Genomic DNA, 23,750 nt, shown 5'->3' with positions numbered 1-23,750 from the left:
GTTTGTTTGTTTGTTTTTCCTGTGCAAGCGAATGCAGCTTCACTTTAAATGCGTTGGAACAGAGTTTTATGAAAGAAGCTGGCCTTCAAAGTTATCAGCTCACATTAAATAAAACATTTATGAAGAATGTAAACATGAGCTTCTTAGTACTTATTTACTGACGTCAGGTAAAGCCATCTGCTTAGTTTATGGAGAGCAGATAGCTGTGTTTAAGGATTCCAGTTTGAATGAACATTATGAAGCTAAACACACAAAAAAGTACAACAATTGGTCTGATGCAGAGTGGGAACAGACATTTGAATCTTTGCTAGACCTTTTCTCCTTGTCTCTGGACTAAAGCTGCAATGTCTATGACATAGGCCCGATATTCCATCTTTGTACACTGAAACAATTAGAGTGAAAGTGACCACAAATATAGTGATTTTTTTTATAGAAGTGACTGCCTGCTTAGATAGGCCTGGCCTGAAATGGAACAAACCGGCAGGTTTTATGATTGGCTGTCCAAACCAGATCTGAAATTGGTGTTTTTGCATTGTGCTATATACCAGGAGGTGTCACAGTATGCGGCAGCACACTGTATGTATTTGCAAAGAGGACCCAAAATGCAGACACAAAGAATGTGGAAGAAAACTTGAATATTAACAAAAAGCGAGACGTTTAATGAGGCTGTTAAAAGGTACAAACAAAGGGCAAGGCAAACTGAAGCAAAACTAACATTAACCTAAACTGGGTGAACAAAACAAACAACATTAAAAACCTGGACATGAAACTTAGAAACATGGTGTGGAGAACATGACATGAACAACAGACAACCTGACAGAAATACACAGACTAAATACACACAAGGGTGATTAGTGGAAGTGGAAACACATGGGGAAACAGCTGACACTAATCTGACACGAGACAAAGGAAGCAAAGCAGACTACACTGACATAGGACAGAGACTATCAAAATAAAACAGGAAACAAAGTGGAAAGCAGACATGACAATACAACTTCACAACATGGACAAGAAGACAAGAAACATGACAGACTAACACAGAAGACCTAGGTGAAACATAAATAAACTAAAGGCAACCAAAAGATAATCCAATTACTCAACATAATAAAGGAATAACTTAAGAACTCAAAACGTAAACTGAAAACGCTGGGTCAGAGACCCAGGATCGTGACAGGAGGTGTTATTGTAAGTCAGTGCTAGTTTTGTGAAAAGGAAGGCAAGGACATCCTTGAGCTCTCAGGTGCAGAAGGGAAGGCGGACCTTGCTGTTGATGTGAGTGTCCTTCTTATTTCCACCTCAAACACTGAACCTGACTTTAATGCACTTATTCAAACCTAAAACATAATGAGTGAGATTTCTCTCACTGAACAAGAAAAAAAAAAGAACTGAGAAACTGCTGATAAAATAATTACTTCAAACAAAACAGAAATAGCATTTTGTATGAGGTATTTAAAATTTTGGAAAAACAATTATTTTGCTATTCATTGTGGGTGTTTTGATTAAATAGTGATAAAATGTTGGCATTTTCACTATACCTATTTCCAAAAGTGGCTTTGTTCTGCATATCACAGTGAGTTTAACAGTCTTATTGTCTGTGGAAATAAGCTATTGTAAATTCTGGGTGGTGCTGATTTTTTTAATGATGGGGGTATGAGGCGTGTCTCCCAGTGCGGAGGGCATACGTCTTACTGTGTCCTTGAAAATGGTCTCCAGAAAGGCATTAACATCCATCCTTACCATCCATCCTTACCTTGTTCAAGCTGCACCACTGTGGTGCAGCTTGAACAAGATAGGACAGATTTATTTGCTGAAAGGGGAAATAACACAAAACTATACTGGTACATCTATAAACTAACACATAGAGACTCACACAGCCAGGAATGAGAGAGATCGCCACGCTGGACAGAAGAAAACAAAAGGCTTAAATATACAGGGAATTACGAGGGAACAGGAAACTCATGGGGAACACAGCTGGGGCAAATTACACACAATGAGATGGAGCATGTACAGTTAAACATTACACATGAGACAAGGTAGCTTCAAAGTAAGAGAGGCAAGCAAAACATGGCGTAGGAGACTACCAAAGTAAAACAGGAAATAATGGGAACACACTCAGAGAGGTGCAGACAGACAAACAGAGACATGACTGGGGAAACATGGATAACATGACAGGCAGGGGGGAGCAGAATGAAATGAGTGAAGCAAGACACAAAGACTCACAACATAGATAAACACAGACACACAGAGGGCAAAGACACAAGGGGGAATCTAATAATCAAAAGGCTAAACAGAATAACCTAGGTACTGTAGAATAAATCCTTAGAATAACAAATAGGACTTAAATATAAATTAGAATACAAAATAATATCAAAACACAAGAAAACTCAAAATGCTGGGCCAAAAAACCCAGGATCATGACAATAAGTCCAAAATCCAATTTGAGAGTAAGGTGTTCAATCCAGTCAGAGAGAGAGCTGTGGGATGATTGCACTAAAAACTAAAGAGAAGATGATAAGCAGAATCCTGGCTTAACTCATCTTTTTCTCCAAGTGCCATAAGATAGTGTGTAGGGCACATGTATCACATATTATACAACATGCTCTAATCACTTCATCCAAAACAGTCCTGAAGTAATGCCATTGCACCCTGTAGGTGGTAGATAGAAAGCACTTGCATAGAAAAAAGTGCTTGTGTGCATGGGTGACTGAGGCAGGTTGTGTAAAGCACTTTGAGTGCTCAGATAAAGAAGAAAAGTGCTAAATAATGACCTGTCTATTCAACCTCTGACCAGACTCTGATCTGCTTTTATACAATTTTATGAGAGAAAGTGCGAGAAAGAGAGCAATATGCCAGATGATATATACAAGTTTTTAGGATCATATGCTGCAATCCAGATGATGACAGCATGCCCCCTTGAGGCTGTGTAAAGCCACTAGGAATAGACCCACGGGGCTTACATTTCACTACCCTACTAAGGCCCATAGTAGGCTGATCAGGGGTCCAGTTCAAGCATGAAATGCAAACCATATCTTGGTCCAACAGTGCGGGGCCTCAGTGGGACAGCCCATAATGTGGGCTGACTGTGAGCTGCCCACACTAACAAGAGAATGGCCCACAGTGTGTCCCACTGTAGACCTGCAACAGATCTACAGTATGCTCAGATACTGGCCTAATATATTTTACTTGTTGAGCTCTTTTGCAGTATATCAATTAGAGCAAGTATAACTTTAATTTTACTGAGGTTTTAAATCAGTCATCTTCTCTCAGTCTTATATTTCTGACATTGTAATAAAACATGTTCTATCATTTCATGTTTTCATCTATTTTAGAGAAGATATGAAACACCTTTACTTTTGTATTATAAATAATATACCAGCAAATGTGCCCATGAACTGAGGGGCTGTGTGAGCAGGACAAAACCAATGCTTATCACTCATTAAACGGGGTGTGCCCACACATGGTCCACACACAGTTAAGTGCCCACAGAATTCCTTCTGGGGGACACAAATGGGCAAAATTTCACTATGGTGCACACTTGGGCTAGCCTACCCAACCATCATAGTTTTTTAAAACCCATAAAGGGAACCCAAAGGTCAAAATTGTGTGGGCAGGGCAAGTGTGGATTTGCCCAGCCAACACAGTCTCACAGTTCACCCACATCTACCCACTGTGACCCCACACAGGTATGTTTGCTAGGTTCAGGGAAAGCCTTGTTTATGTCAGCAAGACAATACTAAACCACATACTTGGCTACAATCTAGCACCACACTGAAAGTGTTTGAATTGTGAAATGAAAAGTGTCACTAAGTGTAACTTTTAAGAGATTTCTATTTCTTATCTCCTTATTTTGCAAATAACTAAAACTAGTTTTTCTAACAGCTCTCAGCTAAAGACATTTTTTCAAATTGTTTATAGCTTTGGAATTTTATTGTTATTTATTTAGGTTTTACATAGATTCCCATTTTGTGGGTGGGGTCTCGGGGGGGCAGGGGTAGCATGGTACACGCATTGAAAAAGTTTCTTCAGCTGTAATGAAATGGCTCATGTAAAATTTGTATCTTCATTGCTTCAGTGTTTGTTCAGCACATTAGCACAGACAACTGGGACCTCTCACACCTGACCTCACGTAATGAAACAAACTAATACATGTCTGTGTAGGTTCTCAGTCATCCAGGTCATCCTAGTCAAAGGAGCTTGCAAAGAAAAGCGTCTGGACTTCTTTAAGTTGCTTGAAGACGTTTCACCTCTCATCCGAGAAGCTTCTTCAGTTCTAAGTTCCACTGTGAGCGACCATCTTTGAACAGAGGCGGTGGTTTATGACACCAACTGTCTGCCATCTATAATCCAGTTTTGAGTTCCCTCCCCAGACGCCTTAACGCCCACTCACATCCCGGGCCATCTGACCTCAGCAATTCGCATGATAAGGTGGGGCCAGGTTTCACAATGAGCTCACCCGAAACCCTGGCTGATTGGGACCCACACCCATTTTCACACTTTGGTTCAGGCGATTAGAGGATCATCAGGGGGTCCTTTTGTCCCTCTTTGGGGGGATACTCCCACTAGGTTTAAATCTGGGACTCCCCACCATTTGACCTTAGAACTGAAGAAGCTTCTCGGATGAGAGGTGAAACGTCTTCAAGCAACTTAAAGAAGTCCAGACGCTTTTCTTTGCAAGCTCCTTTGAAAACTAATACATGGTTACTATATGTAGAGGATACGCAGTGAAACTTTTGAGGATTTCCCTTCATTTGAACAAACGAGACCTTTCAGATGTTTCAGCAAACAGTAGACTGTTACATTTACAACTTACACCATTCAGAGTAGATGACTCTGGTTATGCCAAAGAACATATTTAGGGGAAGCTAACAATGACACTACTTGAATTTAAAATAATACCATTTCTGTCCTTGCTGTGTATCCTGCTCAATTCTGTCCTGGCTCTGCAGTCTAGTTCAGGTTCTGGCTCTTTCCTTCACTCATACTCAGACATTCTGATCTGTCTGGTGTTCTGACATTCTCTCTCTAACCTATCTTTCAGTCTGTCAGGCTGTCCTCTTGCTGATAAATCACTTCGGACCCTCATGGCTGCCCACACAGCAGAACTAAAGTATGTGTGCTTTCTCCCGTCTCTCACCTCCACAGCTACAGCTCTGTCCTTGCTCTCCTTTTTAAACTAATATAAAATACTAATATTTTTGATATAATACAATATATCAAAAATTGGAAACAAAAAAAAATTGATTCTAAGTAATCTGGTGGAAAAAAATCATTTTTGCCAGCAATGTGCTAATAATTTAAATTTGCAAATTGAGTAAGTGCACGTGTGTGCGTGTGTGTGCGTGTGTGTGTGTTTGTCTCAGGTGTCCAACTCCAGGTTGTGATGGATCAGGCCACATCACTGGAAACTATGCTTCACATCGCAGGTGAGAGTTTGCCTCCCTAATCACATATTCGTTACAGACTACATCAGTTACTCAGTGTATTTATGTCACACTTTGGCAATAATTAAAAAAAAAAAGTCTGTGTGTAGACTTATTTTCTTGGTCCCTACTGCTTACACAGTCCACCAGTCTCACTAAGACAGAAGCTGACATTGAGTGACAAACATTAAGCTAACAGAATATAATGTTCACATAAACTCACTGTAAATGTACTGAGTCCTTGTAAACTGTTAAAATGCGCATTAAACAGAATCAGCTTCACCCATATTAGCTTACATGTTTCAAAATATACAAATGACTTTTTTACTTTTTGAGATCATTCTTTTAAAGAATTTTATTTAGCCTATGTTTAAGCAAAGCTTTGTCTTTTCTGTGTGGTCCACTTTCTTCCTCTGTGCCAGTTTGTCTGGATGCCCCCGAGCCAAGAAAAGTGGAGTCAAATCAACCCCTACCAAGGATGACAAAGAAGATTCTGAGCTGCTCAGGTTTGCAACAATAGCTCATTAGCACCGTGTGTGTGTTTGTTAGATTATAATTTGGTTTACTTTGGCTCAAAAGAAATGTATTATAGATATTAAGTATCAGAAGATGAATTATGATGATTCAGATGAATGATGGAGTTTTAGTTCTTACACCACCTTCAGGGCTGTCACAGGACAGCACACTGACCCTGTGAAGAGGATAATATCTTACTTATTTTAAAACTATGCCTCTATTCTTTCCTGTAGAAAAATGGAAAGGATTTCAATGATGGGACAAATGGGATAAATGACACATTTGTCTACTTTAACCCATTCAGAGGCCATTGTCTAAATTCATGTACCAAATTTAAAATGTCTTGTGTTAGCCTAAGCCAAACAAGCCTGACAGTGTTTTCTGCCTGGCTACAGATGTCCTGTTCCTGGCTGTGATAGCCTGGGCCACATCAGTGGGAAGTACGCCACTCATCGCAGTGCTTATGGATGTCCACTAGCAGCACGCCGGCAGAAGGAAGGTCTTCTAAATGGCACACCCTTCTCTTGGAAGGCCTTCAAGACCGAGGGCCCATCTTGCCCAACACCAGGCTGTGACGGTTCTGGTCATGCTAACGGCAGCTTCTTGACACATCGCAGGTACCCTGAATATCAGTGCATCATTAATAGTGGTTCTAACCAAACTTCTGATTTATTTTGGTTTATGTATATATATATATATATATATATATACACACACACACACACACACACATATACAGCAGATTTCTGTACTTGGACAGGCTGACAGATGAGCTGAAGCAGGAGTCTCTGTGGACCATGTTGTTTGCAGATAACATTTGATGTGATCTGTAGTGACCGTAGGAAGAAGGTGGAGGTATGCTCTGGAGAGAAGAGGAATGAAAGTCAGAAGATAGTCAGACGGTAGCTCAGTGCAAGAACATCAATAAGCGGAGGCTACCATCAAAGCTGCGAGATCCCGAGGCTACAGCACAATGGGAACAACAGTTAACCATAAAAATATGATGAGCTAACTCAGGCAGAGAGCAGTGTAACTGTAGATGATGCATCTACTGGGCTGAGGATGAAGATTGTGGGCAGACTTAATGTAGCCACACAACCAAGAGCACAACTCTCCCGGCTCCCTGAGTCTCATCAGAGGAGATCCTCACAGAGAACAGAGCTCTGCTCACCATCTCTAATACCAGCATCACAGACACCAGTAAGCTCATATATGCCACTGCCACACTTGGATATAAGATTAAAAATGCATGTAGAAAAAGCCCCCCATTAAGAAGAAGGCTAGAAAGCAAACTCAGGGAAGACTAGAAGGATGTTAGTCGGCTAACAGAGGTGCAAAGGGCATCGTAAGAGACAGGTCCTGGACAAATAAGAAATACAACAAGATATCTATAAATAAAGTTCTTGAAACCATCAAAAAAGGCTCACAGCTTTGGCCACTAGGCTGAAGAGATGCATCACAGAAAAGGTGTACTCCCACTGCAAAGAAACAGTAGTACAAGATCAGACCCACACAGAGCTGTGACTGAGCAGTACTGGAGGAATATGTATAAGAAAGGTGTCACACAATATCAATATCATGGACTAAGAGCAGACCAAAGCAACCTCCCAGAACAAGAATCAGTCTTCACAAAGGCCGGCATCCAAAAACTCCAGAAAGAAGAGCTGGAGAGCACCAGGTCCTAACAATGCCTACTGGCTGAAGAAGCTAAAGACATTCATTCAATGATTGCCTGGTGGCACAACTAAATAGGCTGCTAAAAGCAGGTACTCATCTGGACTGACTAACACAGGGCAGAGCAATAGCGATCATGAAGGAGCTCCACAAGGGTATAACACTGTTGAACTACTGGCCATCTGCCTGCTTTTTCACAACATGGTAGCTCCTCTCAAGTATCATAGCAACCAAGCTGAATAAGCACATGAATCATTACATGAACACTGGGCATTGAAAACAACACCAGAGGATCAAATGACCAGCTTCTGTTAAACAGAGCAGTACACCAGGACCCTAAGACCAGGCAGACTAACCTGAGCACCACCTGCATTGACTACAAGAAAGCCTACGACTCCCTCCCACCACCCACAACTGATCTATAGGTTTCTTCCTGTAGAGGGCAGTTTTTCCTTTCCACTGTTTCCAAGTGCTTGCTCATCGTGGGCTTCTGATTGTTTGGGTTTTCTCTGCTTTACTCTACATTGTAAGGTAAAGACTACAATAATACAAAGAATCTTGAGGTAACGGTTGTTATGATTTAGCACTGTATGATTAAAATTTAATTCAATTGAAAATACCAAGATGTACTGTCCCCACTGCTCTTCTGGGGCTACGTCCACACCTACGCGCGTATTTTTGAAACAGAGATTTTCCGTTTTCTTTTTTTTACTTTAAATCCCATCCACACATGCAGTTTTGAAAAATATCTCCATCTACATGTAAATGCAAAAAATAAAGTCAAACGCTGTCAAGAACATGGCAAATCCTAACCGTATAGAAATGTTGGCCAATCAGAAGTCTAGAAGCTTAAACAGGGTAAACAGGGTTTTGTGCCCTCACAAAACCTTAAGTACTTCTGAAAAGTTTTTGTGTTTTTTCTGGAAACACAGCTAATTTTGTGTTACTTTTCAAGCTTCTGTATCATTTCAAATGTTAATAAGTAAAGACAGTATTTTGAATTTTGTCTCACTGGCTCTCTTGGCCAGAGTTTATTCAATTAAGAAAGAAACTGAAAATTTTACATTAGTCTGAGTGATTCATAATCATTAGTCACAGTGCTGTGAAATATGGCTGGTGTAGACTCAAAACTTAGAAATGGACAAAATCCATGCAGAATACATAATTTAATTATGTATTCAAACCCAACGACAGCGTTGGCATCAGGATTTGGGTTGTGAAAGTGTCTGTGCTGAATGTAGAAGCCACGTCCAAAGTTCACTCTGATGCCTCTGTCTTTGTAAATGGAGGGACAGTAACTGTGTTTTGATATGTAAGCGTGTAAAAACTGTAGATTGTAAGATTAACAGCAACAGTATTTTGTCTATATCCACCATTGTTGAAATTCATCTCATGTAAACAATAACGTGGCGCACACCTTTGACATTGCGTGACTAAATCTCAGTTTTCCTCGTCCACATGTAAATGCAAAAAATCTCCACCCTGGCAGGAGTTTTTAAAAATCTCAGTTTTCAGTGATCCAAAATGCTGTTTACGTGTGGACAAAAGGTCCAAACACATAGAAAAAGCTGCGTTAAAAAAAAAAAAAAGAAGAACCATCTACGTGTGGACGTAGCCTGGATAGACTTCAACCTTCTAAGCCAGTTCATTAAGAGTGGATACAGATATTGTTTCAGGAGTGAAATGAGTGGAATAACCCTCAGCCACTCCTGTACATGGATGTCATGAAACTATACACCAGGAGTGAGCAAGACATCAGTTAACTGTAGGTGATCCAAACCAAAGGGATGAAGTTCGCAGAAGGTGCGATAGCATACGTGTAGCACAGCTCCAAGTACATAGATACCCAACAGGCCAATGGGGACCATCATGAAGAAGCAAGAAGGTCAGTCACAGCCAAATATATCTATGCCCAGGATAGAGTCACAGTAAGATCCAAAAAGTAAGAGAGACACATTAAAAACAAGATCAATAGTAGGATTAAGGTTAGAGCTATTAATACATACATACGCTATGCAGATAACACCTAACTTTATCTATCCATCCATAACACACACCAATTATTTAAACTGCAGGAATGTCTTAAAGACATAAAGACCTGGATGGCCTCTAATTTTCTGCTTCTAAATTCAGATGAAACTGAGGTTATTTTATTCAGCCCTAAAATCTTAGAAATACTGTATCTAACCAGATTATTACTCTGGATGGCATTACCTTGGCCTCCAGTAACACTGTGAGGAACCTTGGAGTCATTTTTGACCAGGATATGTCCTTCCATACCCATATTAAACAAATATGTAGGACTGCTTTATTTGTACTATATCTCTAAAATTGGAAATATCCTGTCTCAGAGTGATGCTGAAAAACTAATTCATGCATGTTTTACTTCCAGGCTGGACTACTGTAATTCATTATTATCAGGATGTCCTAAAAACTCCCTGAAAAGCCATCAGTTAATCCAAAATGCTGCAGCAAGAATACTGACAGGGACTAGAAAGAGAGAGCAGATTTATCCTATATTGGCTCCTCTTCATTGGCTCCTCACATACAAGGTCTTAAATAATCAGGCCCCATCTTATCTTAATGACCGTGTAGTACCATATCACCCCATTTAGAGCACTTTGCTCTTGCACTGCAGGCTTACTTGTTGTTCCTAGAGTATTTAAAAGTAAAATCAGAGGCAGAACCTCCTGTCAGTTTTCAGGCCTCTCTTCTGTGGAACCAGCTTTCAATTTCGATTCAGGAGAGACACTATCTCTACTTTGAAGATTAGGCCAAAGCTCTTGCTCATAGATGATTGTTGGGGTTTTCTCTGTTGTATTATTGTAGGGGCTACCTTACAATATAAAGCACCTTGAGGTGAGGCAATCAGAGGCAATAGGTCTTATGAAGTAATGAGTTCAAATTTGGAATTTGAAAAGGTCAGGTGAAATGTATAATAGTAGTTGTTTACAGGGAGTTGTATTTTTTAAAAAAAAAAAAACAAAAAAAACTGGAGCTCTGTCATGGTTTGGTGGTACATTTCAGCCAGTAGGGTTGGAGATCTGGTCTCTTCCAAGTTAGGTATGCCTGGAACATTTCCAAACGGAGGTGCCCAGGCTCTTTTTCACACGCAGAAACAGCTTTCTTCTGAAATCTTTCTGGATGTCTGAGCTCCCTAACCTTCGTCTAAAGCCGAACCCAGCCATCCTACAGAGGAAACTCTTGCAAACAGCCATTACCCAGATTTCATAACCAATGGTAAGGGTTGTGATGTAGAGGGACTGGTAAATTGAATGCTTTGCCTTTCAGTTCAGCTCCCTCTTCACTATGGCAATCCAGTACAATGCTCACATTACAGCTGATGCCACACCAATCTGCCAGTCCAACCTGTACTCCGTTACTCATTACTCATGAATAAGACACTTGAACTCCCTTGATTAAGGAAGCCTCTCACCTCCGACCCAGAGAGACCATTCCACTCTTTTTCTGGCAAAGAACCATGGCCTCAGACTCTTGGGTGTGCTGACTCTCATCCCAGACGTTTCATACTCTGTTGCAAACTGCACCAGTGCATACTGCACTCTTCTCTTCCACACCCTTCTCAACCTGGAAATGCCTTGCAATCCTGTCGATATAAATCAAGAACGTTAGAGACAAGGGGTTGAATCCAACACCTGCTGAAAACATGCTTAGATTTGTTACATTTGTTTGTTAAATTTGACAGCCCCACAATGTCAGTGTCAATGTTGAGATGCGAGGGTGAATCTCATCCAAACATGGTGCTCACACCCATGATTCTACAATTGCCAAAGCCACAACCCTTTTGGTGCTCTGATACTGCTCTACTGCTTCAGAACACCCCTGGTCCCACTGCCGTGACAGGTACAGATGAGCTGGATGCCTCCGAATTGGTCCTGAACATGGCCCATTATGACTTTATTTACCCCACCCTCCCCTGGAATGCAAAAGAAATCCTTTCAGATGTGGGAGTTAAAGATTCGACAGACATGGGCCTCTATCAGTCACTCAGTTTATCATCACTACTTGTTTGGGTTTTCCAGGTATGTCCAGCGGTCTTGGGCACCATCTGACTCAGTTTACTTCGATGTGGTGAACATTTTACAACTCGGTTCACCTTTTCAGCTGAGTGAACAAGAGATATATATATATATATATATATATATATATATATAATATTTTGATTTGATATATGGCCACATATCAGATAATCTAATAACAATGTCCATCATTAACCTAAGGTGCTCTGGTAACAAGTTCAATGTTATGCTTGAACATGGCATTTGTTTTCACCAACCCATGCCTAGCACAGATTTCCAATTCAATTCAATTCAATTTTATTTATATAGCGCCAAATCACAACAAAAGTCGCCTCAAGGCGCTTCATAGATACAGAGAAAAACCCAACAATCATATGACCCCCTATGAGCAAGCACTTTGGCGACAGTGGGAAGGAAAAACTCCCTTTTAACAGGAAGAAACCTCCGGCAGAACCAGGCTCAGGGAGGGGCGGCCATCTGCTGCGACCGGTTGGGGTGAGAGAAGGAAGACAGGATAAAAGACATGCTGTGGAAGAGAGACAGAGGTTAATAACAGATATGATTCAATGCAGAGAGGTCTATTAATACATAGTGAGTGAGAAAGGTGACTGGAAAGGAAAAACTCAATGCATCATGGGAATCCCCCGGCAGCCTACGTCTATTGCAGCATAACCAAGGGAGGATTCAGGGTCACCTGGTCCAGCCCTAACTATATGCTTTAGCAAAAAGGAAAGTTTTAAGCCTAATCTTAAAAGTAGAGATAGTTTCTGTCTCCCGAATCCAAACTGGAAGCTGGTTCCACAGAAGAGGGGCCTGAAAACTGAAGGCTCTGCCTCCCATTCTACTTTTAAATACTCTAGGAACAACAAGTAGGCCTGCAGAGCGAGAGCGAAGTGCTCTAATAGGGTGATATGGTACTACAAGGTCATTAAGATAAGATGGGGCCTGATTATTTAAGACCTCGTATGTGAGGAGCAGGATTTTGAATTCAATTCTGGACTTAACAGGAAGCCAATGAAGGGAAGCCAAAACAGGAGAAATATGCTCTCTCCTTCTAGTCCCTGTCAGTACTCTTGCTGCAGCATTTTGGATTAGCTGAAGGCTTTTCAGTGAGTTTTTTGGACATCCTGATAATAATGAATTACAGTAGTCCAGCCTGGAAGTAATAAATGCATGAACTAGTTTTTCAGCGTCACTCTGAGACAGGATATTTCTAATTTTAGAGATGTTGCGCAAATGGAAGAAAGCAGTCTTACATATTTGTTTAATATGTGCGTTGAAGGACATGTCCTGGTCAAAAATGACTCCAAGGTTCCTCACAGCGTTACTGGAGGCCAAGGTAATGCCATCCAGAGTAAGAATCTGGTTAGATACCATATTTCTAAGATTTTCAGGGCCGAGTACAATAACCTCAGTTTTATCTGAATTTAGAAGCAGAAAGTTAGCGGCCATCCAGGTCTTTATGTCTTTAAGACATTCCTGCAGTTTAACTAATTGGTGTGTGTTATCTGGCTTCATGGACAGATAGAGCTGGGTGTCATCTGCATAGCAGTGAAAATGTATGCTATGTCTTCTAATGATGCTGCCTAAGGGAAGCATGTATAATGTAAACAGAATTGGTCCTAGCACTGAACCCTGTGGAACTCCATAATTAACCTCAGTGTGTGAAGAGGACTCTCCATTTACATGCACAAATTGGAGTCTATTAGATAGATATGATACAAACCACTGCAGTGCAGTACCTGTAATACCTACAGCATGTTCTAATCGCTCTAATAGGATATTATGGTCAACAGTATCGAACGCTGCACTGAGGTCTAGCAGGACAAGCACAGAGATGAGTCCACTGTCAGAGGCCATAAGAAGATCATTTGTAACCTTCACTAAAGCTGTTTCTGTGCTGTGATGAGCTCTGAAACCTGACTGAAACTCTTCAAATAAACCATTCCTCTGCAGATGATCTGTTAGCTGTTTGACAACTACTCTTTCAAGGATTTTTGATATGAAAGGAAGGTTGGAGATTGGCCTATAATTAGCTAAGACTGCTGGGTCTAGAGATGGCTTTTTGAGTAAAGGTTTAACTACAGCCAGCTTGAAGGCCTGTGGTACATAGCCGATTATTAGAGATAGGTTGATCATATTTAAGATCGAAGAATTAATTAATGGCAGGACTTCTTTGAGCAGTTTTGTAGGAATGGGGTCTAAAAGACACGTTGATGGTTTGGAGGAAGTAATTATTGAAGTTAACTCAGAAAGATCAATTGGAGAAAAAGAGTCTAACTTAACATCAATGGTACTAAGAGTAGCTGTAGATAATATTACATCTGTGGGATGATTACTGGTAATTTTTTCTCTAATGATAAAAATTTTATTTGTGAAGAAGTTCATGAAGTCATTACTAGTTAACGTTAAAGGGATGGTTGGCTCAACAGAGCTCTGACTGTTTGTCAGCCTGACTACAGTGCTGAAGAGAAACCTGGGGTTGTTCTTATTTTCTTCAATCAGTGATGAATAGTAAGATGTTCTGGCTTTGCGGAGGGCTTTCTTATAAAGCAGCAAACTATTTCTCCAGGCTAAATGATGATCCTCTAAATTTGTGACACGCCATTTCCTCTCCAGATTACGAGTCATCTGCTTTAGGGTACATGTTTGAGAATTATACCACGGAGTCAGGTACTTCTGATTAGAGACCTTAGTTTTCACTGGAGCTACAGTATCCAGAGTCGTACGTAGTGAGGAGGTGAAATTATTAACAAGATAATCGACCTCTGTTGGGGTAGCGTTCAGATAGCTGCTCTGCTCTGTGTTGGTACAGGGCATTGAAGATGATAACAGTGGGTGGATTATATTCTTAAACTTAGTTACAGCGCTTTCAGAAAGACGTCTACTGTGATAAAATCTACTCTCCACCGCTGTGTAATCAATTATTGTAAATGTAAATGTTATCAGGAAATGATCAGACAGGAGAGGGTTTTCAGGAAACACTGTTAAATGTTCAGTTTCTATGCCATATGTTAAAACAAGATCTAGAGTGTGATTAAAGTGGTGGGTGGGTTCTTTTACATTTTGAGAGAAGCCAATTGAGTCTAATAACAGACTAAATGCCATGTTGAGGCTGTCATTTTTAGCATCTACATGGATGTTAAAATCACCCACAATAATTATTTTATTTGAGCTCAGAACTAAATTAGATATAAAGTCTGAGAAATCAGACAGAAACTCTGTGTAAGGCCCAGGTGGACGATAGATGATAACAAGTAAGACTGGTTTCTGAGTTTCACAGCTGGGGTGGACAATGTTAAGCATCAGGCTTTCAAATGAATTAAAAGTCTGTCTTGGTCTTTCATTAATTAATAGGCTGGTGTGAAAAATTGCTGCCACACCTCTGTTGGGGTAGCGTTCAGATTGCTGCCCTCGGCCTGTGCTTCGAGGTTTCTGGTAGTTAGAATGACTCGGGGGTGTTGATTCATTTAAACTAACATAATCATCCTGCTGCAACCAGGTTTCTGTAAGGCAGAGTAAATCAATTTGTTGATCAATTATTAAGTCATGTACTAACAGAGACTTGGAGGAGCGAGACCTAATATTTAATAATCCACATTTCACTGTTTTACTCTTTGGTTCAGATGTGGATACTGTACTGTTCTTTCTTTGTAATTGTTTATGTTTAAGTTGTTTGTTGCTGGTTTTTAGTTTGTTTTTTGTCTTTTTGGAAGCTGACACAGTCTCTATGGAGATGGGTTTTTGGGGGGGTAGCAGGAGGAGAGAAGCTGCAGAGAGGCGTGTAAGACTGCAACTCTGCTTCCTGGTCCCAACTCTGGATAGTCATATTTTGGGGGGTTTAATAAATTTGTCCATATTTCTAGAAATGAGAGCTGCTCCATCCAAAGTGGGATGGATGCCGTCTCTCCTAACAAGACCAGGTTTCCTCCAGAAGGTTTGCCAATTATCTATGAAGCCCACATCGTTTCTGGGACACCACTCAGACAGCCAGCAATTTAAGGAGAACATGCGGCTAAACATGTCACTCCTGGTCTGATTGGGGAGGGGACCAGAGAAAACTACAGAGTCCGACATTGTTTTAGCAAAGTTGCACATCGATTCAATATTGATTTTAGTGACCTCCGATTGGCGTAACCGGGTGTCATTACTGCCGACGTGAATTATGATTTTACTGAATTTACGTTTACCCTTAGCCAGCAGTTTTAAATTTCCTTCAATGTCGCCTGCTCTGGCCCCAATAACAAAACACCACTGGATTAGATCAAGCTGTTTCTCTCAATCATCCCTCACCAGGTAACTCCAACGAGACTTCATTGTGGGCACTGAAGTCTCTATAGAGAAACATTGCACCCAACCACAGTGCTTGCACCCATGGGTGGTGGATCCACAGGGCGGCAAAACTATGTTATTTTTGTGTGCTGTGCCCGAACAGGCCCCATGGACCCAGGGCTGGATCCAATGGTGGGCCACAATTTAAGGTTAACCAGACCCAAGAACTCAGTTCCATGAGGGTTTTTTGAATTGTTCTTTGACAAATAATAAAGGTGGCCATGCAAAATATTTACAATAAAGCTCATTTGAAATGTACAAATTCTATTTTTGCTGTATTTTCATGTATGTTTGTACATTTAAATAAAAACCTATTTTCCATTTTCCTGGCAAAATCTGAAAAAATGAGGGGTTGCTCAAGACGTGTGTGTGTGTGTGTGTGTCCCTTCTCATCCATGTGTCCACTATTTCAGCCTTGTGTGAGAATGTAAGAGCTCTTGATCCTCATCAGCTGCTTCTCTCAGTCTGTCAGGTTGTCCCAGAGCATCAGCCAACAAGAAAAGAGCCAAGTTCCCTGGAGATGAGTATATCACTGCAAAGTTCAGAGCCAGTGATGGTAAGAAACCGTGATGTTTCCTCTCTGCTCAAAATTATGCCTGTGTTACATTTGTTTTTGCTCCTATACTTCCCAATGAGAGTTACATTTTATTTATATAGCACTAAAGCAAAACAACAGTTGCCCCAAGGTACTTTATATTGTAAAACCACTACCATAACAGAGAGAAAACCCCAACAATCAGATTACAATCAGATAGTTTAAATGCTGAGTGTAATCCAAATAACAGGCTACCAAAGCAGGACTATTAGTTGTCTTCACATTCATTTTGCTAATAGTGAATTTTTGATCTTGCTCAGTGCTGGACAATGATGAAGATATCAAGCAGCTCAATAAGGAAATCAACGAGCTGAATGAGTCCAACTCAGAGATGGAGGCCGACATGATAAACCTGCACACTCAGGTGAGTGCAGCTTTTCAGTCACTGCACAGCCAGCAGGACCCCATGTTCTATTCCAGATATTGCCATGTGACATTACACCCAGATATGGTGTATTGGTCAGTCTTCCTACGCAGCTACCAACACTGGTAAAACATTCAACTCCATAACAACCAAGGAAACATCATAATTTATACAGTCCAAGTTCTTAAAAAGTTGAGCCACCGTGTAAAACATTAAAAAAAAAGTGAATATCTGCAAATTTTACAGACCCGAACACAGAAAGCATATCAGATGTTTAAGCTGAGACATTTTACTATGTAAAGGCTGGAAAAGCAGTTATTACTAAAAAAAAAAAAAAAAAAAAGAAAGAAAGAAAAGAACAGCTGGAGGAACATTTTGCACTTAATTTGAATAGTTGGCCACAGGTTGGTAACATGACTGTGTGTATTCAGAGCATCTTAGAGACAGAGTGTCGCCTTGTGCAAAAATCTGTTTTCAATTATGAAACAATTCCAGAATAATGTTCCTCTGTGTAAAATTGCAAATCTTTCAATATGTCATTATCTATATGTGAAAGACTCTGACCCACACAGCATTCTGTAACTGTTTGGTTAGTTTTTATTTAACGTTTCTGGCACACACAATGCTTTCCGTTCGCCCAGGTGTTACCACAGTACTGTGTCCGGAGCTCTGAACAAGCCGAACAGAAGTGTGATGAATTGGTACAAACTGTACGGAGTGGAGAATACTGTCTTTTCCTTGGATTCTGCAGACAAGGGAATCTGCCAGTACCTCTTGGTTAAATCCAGTGTCATGAAAAATAACACTGGCCTGCCTAAGCAGTCCAGGAGCTCGTCAACCCAGGACATGGGGTAGGCATCAAGCCATGACACTTTGTTCCCCTTGCAGTAATAGACACAGAACCGTATAGACCCATCTTTCTTCACAACCAGAACTATGGGCCTACAACAAGCACTGTGCAACTGTTCTGTCACTCCCATTTTCAGCCTTTCAGCCAATTCTTTCTGAACAATTTGTCGCTTATGTTCAGGCAACCTGTAGGGCTGTAAATGCACCATCACGCCAGGCTGCGTTTCAAAATGGTGCTCTATGAGAGTCATACAGCTAGGCAGCAGGGAGAACAATCTGCAAAGCACTGTTGCGATGCTGCAACATCCATTTTCTGGGACTATGTGAGATGGTTATCACAATGGAGGGAGGCGGGAATGGTGGAATTTGGTACCTCCGGCTCCAACTCATCTCTCTCTTTTACCAGGCTCACCAGAGAATCAGTTTCAGCCTCTCTTCACGCTTTAAGGAGGTTGAGGTGACAAGTTTGAGTGGCACCTCCCCTGTTCGACCGTATCACTTTATAGTCAACGTCCCCCACTCGCCGTGTGACCATGAAGGGTCCTTGCCACTTGGCGAGTAATTTCAAGCGAGAAGAAGGAAGCAAAACAAGCACTTTATCTCCAGGTGAAAATTTGCCAAAGTCTAGCCTGTCTGTTGTACTGGCACTGCTGCCGCCCTGGGCCTGGTGCAAATTCTCTCAAAATGATCACCCCAAAGTATGCAGCTTTGCTCACAAGTCCATGACATACTGAATCTCATTTTTAGCGGGACTCAGACCTTCCTCCCAGTTTTATTTGATTAGGTTGAGCAGCCCTGTAGCTTCCTGCAGAACAGTAACTCGAAGGGAGAAAATTCCATGGAGGCCTACAATCAACAGAGGGTCTAACCAGCGATCCCAACTATGTTCATTCTCATGAATGAACTTACAAATCATGGATTTTACAGACTGAAATGACCTGAAACAGCAGCACCTGCACCACTCTCTTTGCAGTGGCACTACTTCTGGGTATCACGTTGCATAAACCACTAGAACTAAGACAAAGTGATAACTGCATCCAGTGAAATGGCCAGATCCATGCCAACAGGCTCAAACGGGACCTTCATTTATGGCAGTGGGCGCAAAGACACTCCACTGTGCGAGTGTCACAACTCACTCAATAAAGACTTGACTCCTTACGAGGATGCTGTATGTCCCTCAGGGACCGGGGAGGGTGCCGGAGCCCCAGTGATGCGGAACACCTGTCCCACCTCAATCAGCAGACACTCCCACTTCAGGTGTCCTGGCTGCACTCACTCCCAGCACTCCTGCCCTGGCACCCGTGCCATGGCTCAGAAACAGTGCCATTCGCTTCAGGACCCTCGGGGACAGAAAAAATGTTTTTTTTCCCCAGTACTCAGTGCCAGCTATGACGCCGTTTAAAATGCAGAAGGTTGCAGGGCCCTCCCATGGCTCGCTCATCCAATTATTTTCAACTCCTGTCACAAAGTCAAAGAAGAAGTGCAGACCACCCTAATTCATCACCTTGCTGCCAAGTGATTTCTTATGTTTATCTGTTCTGTGCCAATCCTTGTCACAGTTTTTACTTGTATACTAATCCCACTATGCATTTTGATGTCTTTAAAGCATAATCAAGCAAACAAGCGACAGAATGCTTTGGAGACCTTAACTTTTATCAAAATACAGTTTTGCTAATGTCCACTACACTGCCAACCTTGAAATCTTGACAAGGCTTTGTTTGTTTTTTTTTAATGAATCCATGCAGAATTCACTTATATGACCGTTGGGAAAACAATGGAATGTCTTGCCTTATCAAGACTTCTTTTTTCCGAGAGGTACATTTACCAAAGCCTGCGTTGTTACTTCTGTCCTATTTTGGTTTATGAGTAATGTTGGTGAATGAGCTGAATACTACACTAGTTCACTCTGTTGTGTATATGGGTGTCCAGGTATTTGTATTCCTCCACCACATCACATTGGAGCATAGAGTGTGTTATACTTTTGTCACGATAATACACACTGTAGCCGATTTGTATCTACAGGTATCAGAAAGAAGCCATAACCAAGGTACGTGGATTATTTCTTTTTATAACTTCAGGACATTACAGGTCTGCTAGTTACGTGACATACAATGCTGTTATGTCACACCCTCTGGTGTTCTAAATTCATGTAAGACTTCCAGAGTACTCTGATGACACTGAGAAGGGCATCTCCAGTTTAATAGTAAATGTTACATGGACTGATTCTTACATAGCGCTTTTCTACTCTCCCAGAGTACTCAAAGCGCTTTATACAACATGACACATTCACCCATTCACACTCATTTACACAAGCATGCTTACTAACTACCATTCACACACATTCTCGCTCCGATGAATGCAATTTTAATTAGAGCAACTTCGGGTTGATATCTTGCCCAAGGATATTTGGCGTGCAGAGTAAGGGGAGCCAGGGATCAAAACACCAACCTTCCGATCAGCAGATGGCCTGCTCTCCCTCCTGAGCTACAGCCACCCCATTTTCTGTTCTTTAAATTACTTATTGACATCATAGTTCAGAAAACGTCCAAACAAACACATGGCATCTCTAAATTCCATCTCTTTTGTTTAGTTAACATGTGAGTACATATATATACATAAAGGTCTAATTCCAAACTGCATATCAGGTTTTTACACATGCATGTTGAAAGGGCAAAAATATTCTTGAGGCGCTGTTAATAATATTATTAAAATTGAGGGTTATTATACAGTGGCATTACTTTAAATGGAGCAAAACTGTATTTTGATAAAAGTTAAGGTCACCAGAGCATTCTGTTGTTTGTTTGCTTGATTATGCTTTAAAGACATCAAAATGCATAGTGGGATTAGTATACAAGTAAAAACTGTGACAAGGATTGGTACAGAACAGATAAACATAAGCAGTCACTTAGCAGGTGATGAATTTGTGCTGTTTGCACTACTTCTTCTTTGATTGGGTGACAGGAGTTGAAAATAATTGGATGAGAGAACCATGGGGAGGTCCTTGCATAATTTCAAGAAAACTGCGTTTTAAACGCCGTCACAGCTCACACTGAGCACCAGAAAAATGTCTTTGAACACCACTTTTCCCGGCACCCACAAAACAGGCATTCGCAAGAATGACTTCCAGGCTCGCCGGCCTATGGCAGCGGACCCAGTTTCACTGTCTGTAAACACATTTCCATCCGTTCAACCAACAAAGAAGCTATGAATATGCTCTGAATAACATATGGGTTTATGAGATCTGCCAGTCATTACATTCTGTTTTCATTTCTATTTTACAAGCATCCCAGTAGTTTTGGAATTGGGTTTGTAGTTGTCGAGCTGTTGGTGGTGCTACTTCAAGAATGTGTTGCGTCCTTCTCTGCTTTAGATTTCTTCTATGGAGAAGAACCTGAAGAGCATGGAGGAGGAGAATAAACAGATAGAAGAAAGGAATGAGGCCTTGTTCCTGGAGCTATCTGGCCTTAGTCAGGCTTTGATCCGGAGCCTAGCCAACATCAGCCTGCCTACCATGGTAAGCATTGCTGCTTTTTAAGAAAAGAGACCTGAGCATCTTCCTCATTTCAGCAGCTTTAAACATTTCACTTGAAATTCAACTTGGGTTCAACCCCTTGAAGACTTTAGTCTGAAAAGATTTATAGAGTAAGATCAAATAGCCTTTCTTTCATTTTTTCCAAATTAGCATTTTTACCCAAATCAAATGCGATGAATGTTTTTTACAGCATAGCTTCATAGTACAACAGAACAGTCAACCTAAAGCAGCTGATAACTTAAACCCCATGCAAGTGTCTCTCTCAAAGAAAACTAATGATAGCATACATTTAAGAGATAAAACATGTGAGTAGTATTGTGTACTAGCACTGTTTTGGGTGTTACACCTTTTATTCTCTTGACGTGCGTGTCTTTAGCAGGAGCCACTATCAGAGCAGAACTTTGACAGCTATGTGGACACCCTGACCCACATGTTTACCAACAAAGACTGCTACCAGAACCCCGAGAACCGGGCTCTGCTAGAGTCCATCAATCAGGCAGTAAAGGGCATCGAGGTGTAAGAGAAACTGGAGGACGACAGGTGGCAGGGCATCACGGTGACGCCACCAATCTTTTTTTTCCAAACCCTTTAGATACTCTGTGTCATGAGTTTTTCTCATTGGAGTTTTGTCCTCTGTTCTTTGCATTTGTTTTCTGTTTGCATGTTGCTTTATAAAGGTGTGAGCGTGAACAGATGTGTGGATGTAAAGCGTGTCAAGCCACACTGAAAGCAAACTGTTGCCATAAGCAACGGCACCTCAAGGCATACACAGACAGGCACAGAGAGTACAGAACAAAGGAGTGCAGTATCCCGCCTGAGCTGAGCAGATTCTTAGTTAGTGAACATTTCCCATCTCCACTCAGTAATGTTGATAGTATTCTATATGAGCATAGTGATGTTGCACTTCCAGGACTAGTTTGTAGATTCATTGTTACTATTGCTGTGTATCTATTTAAGTCGACTGCAAATGTTGGTTTAATAACTTATTTATTCATGTCTGCGGTAATATTTTTATGTTGACTATTTATTATTCATTATTGATTTTATTTTATTTCAAAGTGCTACCTGAGAAGATTTTAACCGGAAACTAAGAGAAGGGAGTCATTTCCTCTGCACCGCTTAACAAAGAGGAAATATTTTAAGATATCAACTATGAATTGTTTTATATATCTTATTATTTATTTAAAACACTGGGATCTTTTTAAGTGCAAATATTTTGTAACAGAAAGTTTTTTAATAATTTTCTAAAAAATCTTTTGTGCTTCTGTTTATATGAGTTTTCTTTTTTCCACAAGCTATTTTGAGTACATTGCAATACACTGGGAAAATTGAGCTGCACATATTTCAGTATTTATCTGGTAATGATGAACAAAGTGATGGTGAATATTTATTTTGTACTGTCTATGTGTTAATGATGGCTGTGTATGGATTAGTCTTTATGTTTGCTCTTGAAATAAAGGTCAACCCAAAATGAATATGGACTGGACTGAGTGTATGCTTCCAGGTCTTTTAGCAGTAAAACAGTCTTTTACTGCTAAAACCTCTTAAAGGTTCTGGAAAACCACAATCAGTGTTAGAACTGACTGTGTGGTCAAGGTTTTGTGTAATTCTAGTATATGTCTGTGAAGGTTCCCAGTCATCCAAGTCATTGTACTCTAAGGAACTTTGAAAGAAAAGCGTCTGGACTTTTTACTTGCTTGAAGCTGTTTCAGCTCTCATCCAAGAAGCTTCTTCAGTTCTAAGGTCAAATGGTGGAGAGTCTCAGATTTAAGCTCTATGGGAGTGTACCCCAAGAGGGACATGGACCCCCTATTGATCCTCTATAGCGAAGAACGCTCAGACCTCTACATTGGAGAGGCCAAACATCCATTTCATAAATGCATGACACAACATAGAAGAGCCACCTTGATGGGACAAGACTTGGCAGTCCATCTGCATCTAAAGGACAAAGGCCACTCTTTCAAGAATGCCAATGTTCATATTTTGGACAGAGAAAACAGGTGGTGTGAAAGAAGCCATCTATGTCCACTGTGAACAACTACCTTTGAAGCGGGGGCAGATTACAACAGTTTGCCATCTATCTCTCGTCTGATTAGGTAGAGGATCAATAGGGGGGTCCATGAGGCTCTTGGGGACACTCCCATAGGGCTTAAATCTGGTACTCTCCACCATTTGACCCTAGAACTGAAGAAGCTTCTTGGACGAGAGGTGAAACATCTTCAAGCAACTTAAAAGTCCAGACACTTTTCTTTCCAAGCTCCTTGACTAATTCTAGTATACTTCCAATATTGTATTCAGTTCAGTTTATTTTTATTCATACATTATCACTTCACAACAACCGTCACCTCAGGGTGCTTTATACTATATACAATATAAGAGAGATACCCCAACAATCGGAAAAACTTCCATGAGCAGCACTTTGTAACAA

At 40.8% G+C, this 23,750-nt stretch overlaps 1 protein-coding gene across 9 annotated transcripts in view; it reads left to right on the top strand.

The window, feature by feature from the left end:
* The window catches only part of myt1a (myelin transcription factor 1a), a 52,043-nt gene extending 29,246 nt beyond the window's left edge, over positions 1-22,797 (top strand). For 6 of the 9 annotated variants that reach the window (XM_084916866.1, XM_084916865.1, XM_084916861.1 and 3 more), the window contains 8 exons: positions 5,039-5,107; positions 5,361-5,423; positions 5,843-5,926; positions 6,332-6,553; positions 16,447-16,538; positions 16,838-16,941; positions 21,161-21,304; positions 21,699-22,797. In XM_084916866.1, the coding sequence (XP_084772992.1) occupies positions 5,039-5,107; positions 5,361-5,423; positions 5,843-5,926; positions 6,332-6,553; positions 16,447-16,538; positions 16,838-16,941; positions 21,161-21,304; positions 21,699-21,842 (922 nt within the window). In that variant the 3' untranslated portion in view covers positions 21,843-22,797. The remainder of the gene's footprint in view (positions 1-5,038; positions 5,108-5,360; positions 5,424-5,842; positions 5,927-6,331; positions 6,554-16,446; positions 16,539-16,837; positions 16,942-21,160; positions 21,305-21,698) is intronic. The other 3 variants (XM_084916870.1, XM_084916867.1, XM_084916868.1) reach the window with 2 other exon arrangements.
* Positions 22,798-23,750: the final 953 nt, after the last annotated feature.

Source organism: Perissodus microlepis, chromosome 20 (genome assembly GCF_051167445.1).
Source record: "Perissodus microlepis isolate ML-2025 ecotype Zambia chromosome 20, ASM5116744v1, whole genome shotgun sequence".
Classification (NCBI taxonomy): domain Eukaryota; kingdom Metazoa; phylum Chordata; class Actinopteri; order Cichliformes; family Cichlidae; genus Perissodus; species Perissodus microlepis.
The sequence above is the reverse complement of the archived record's forward strand: the minus strand, read 5'-3'. Positions and strand labels throughout refer to the sequence as shown.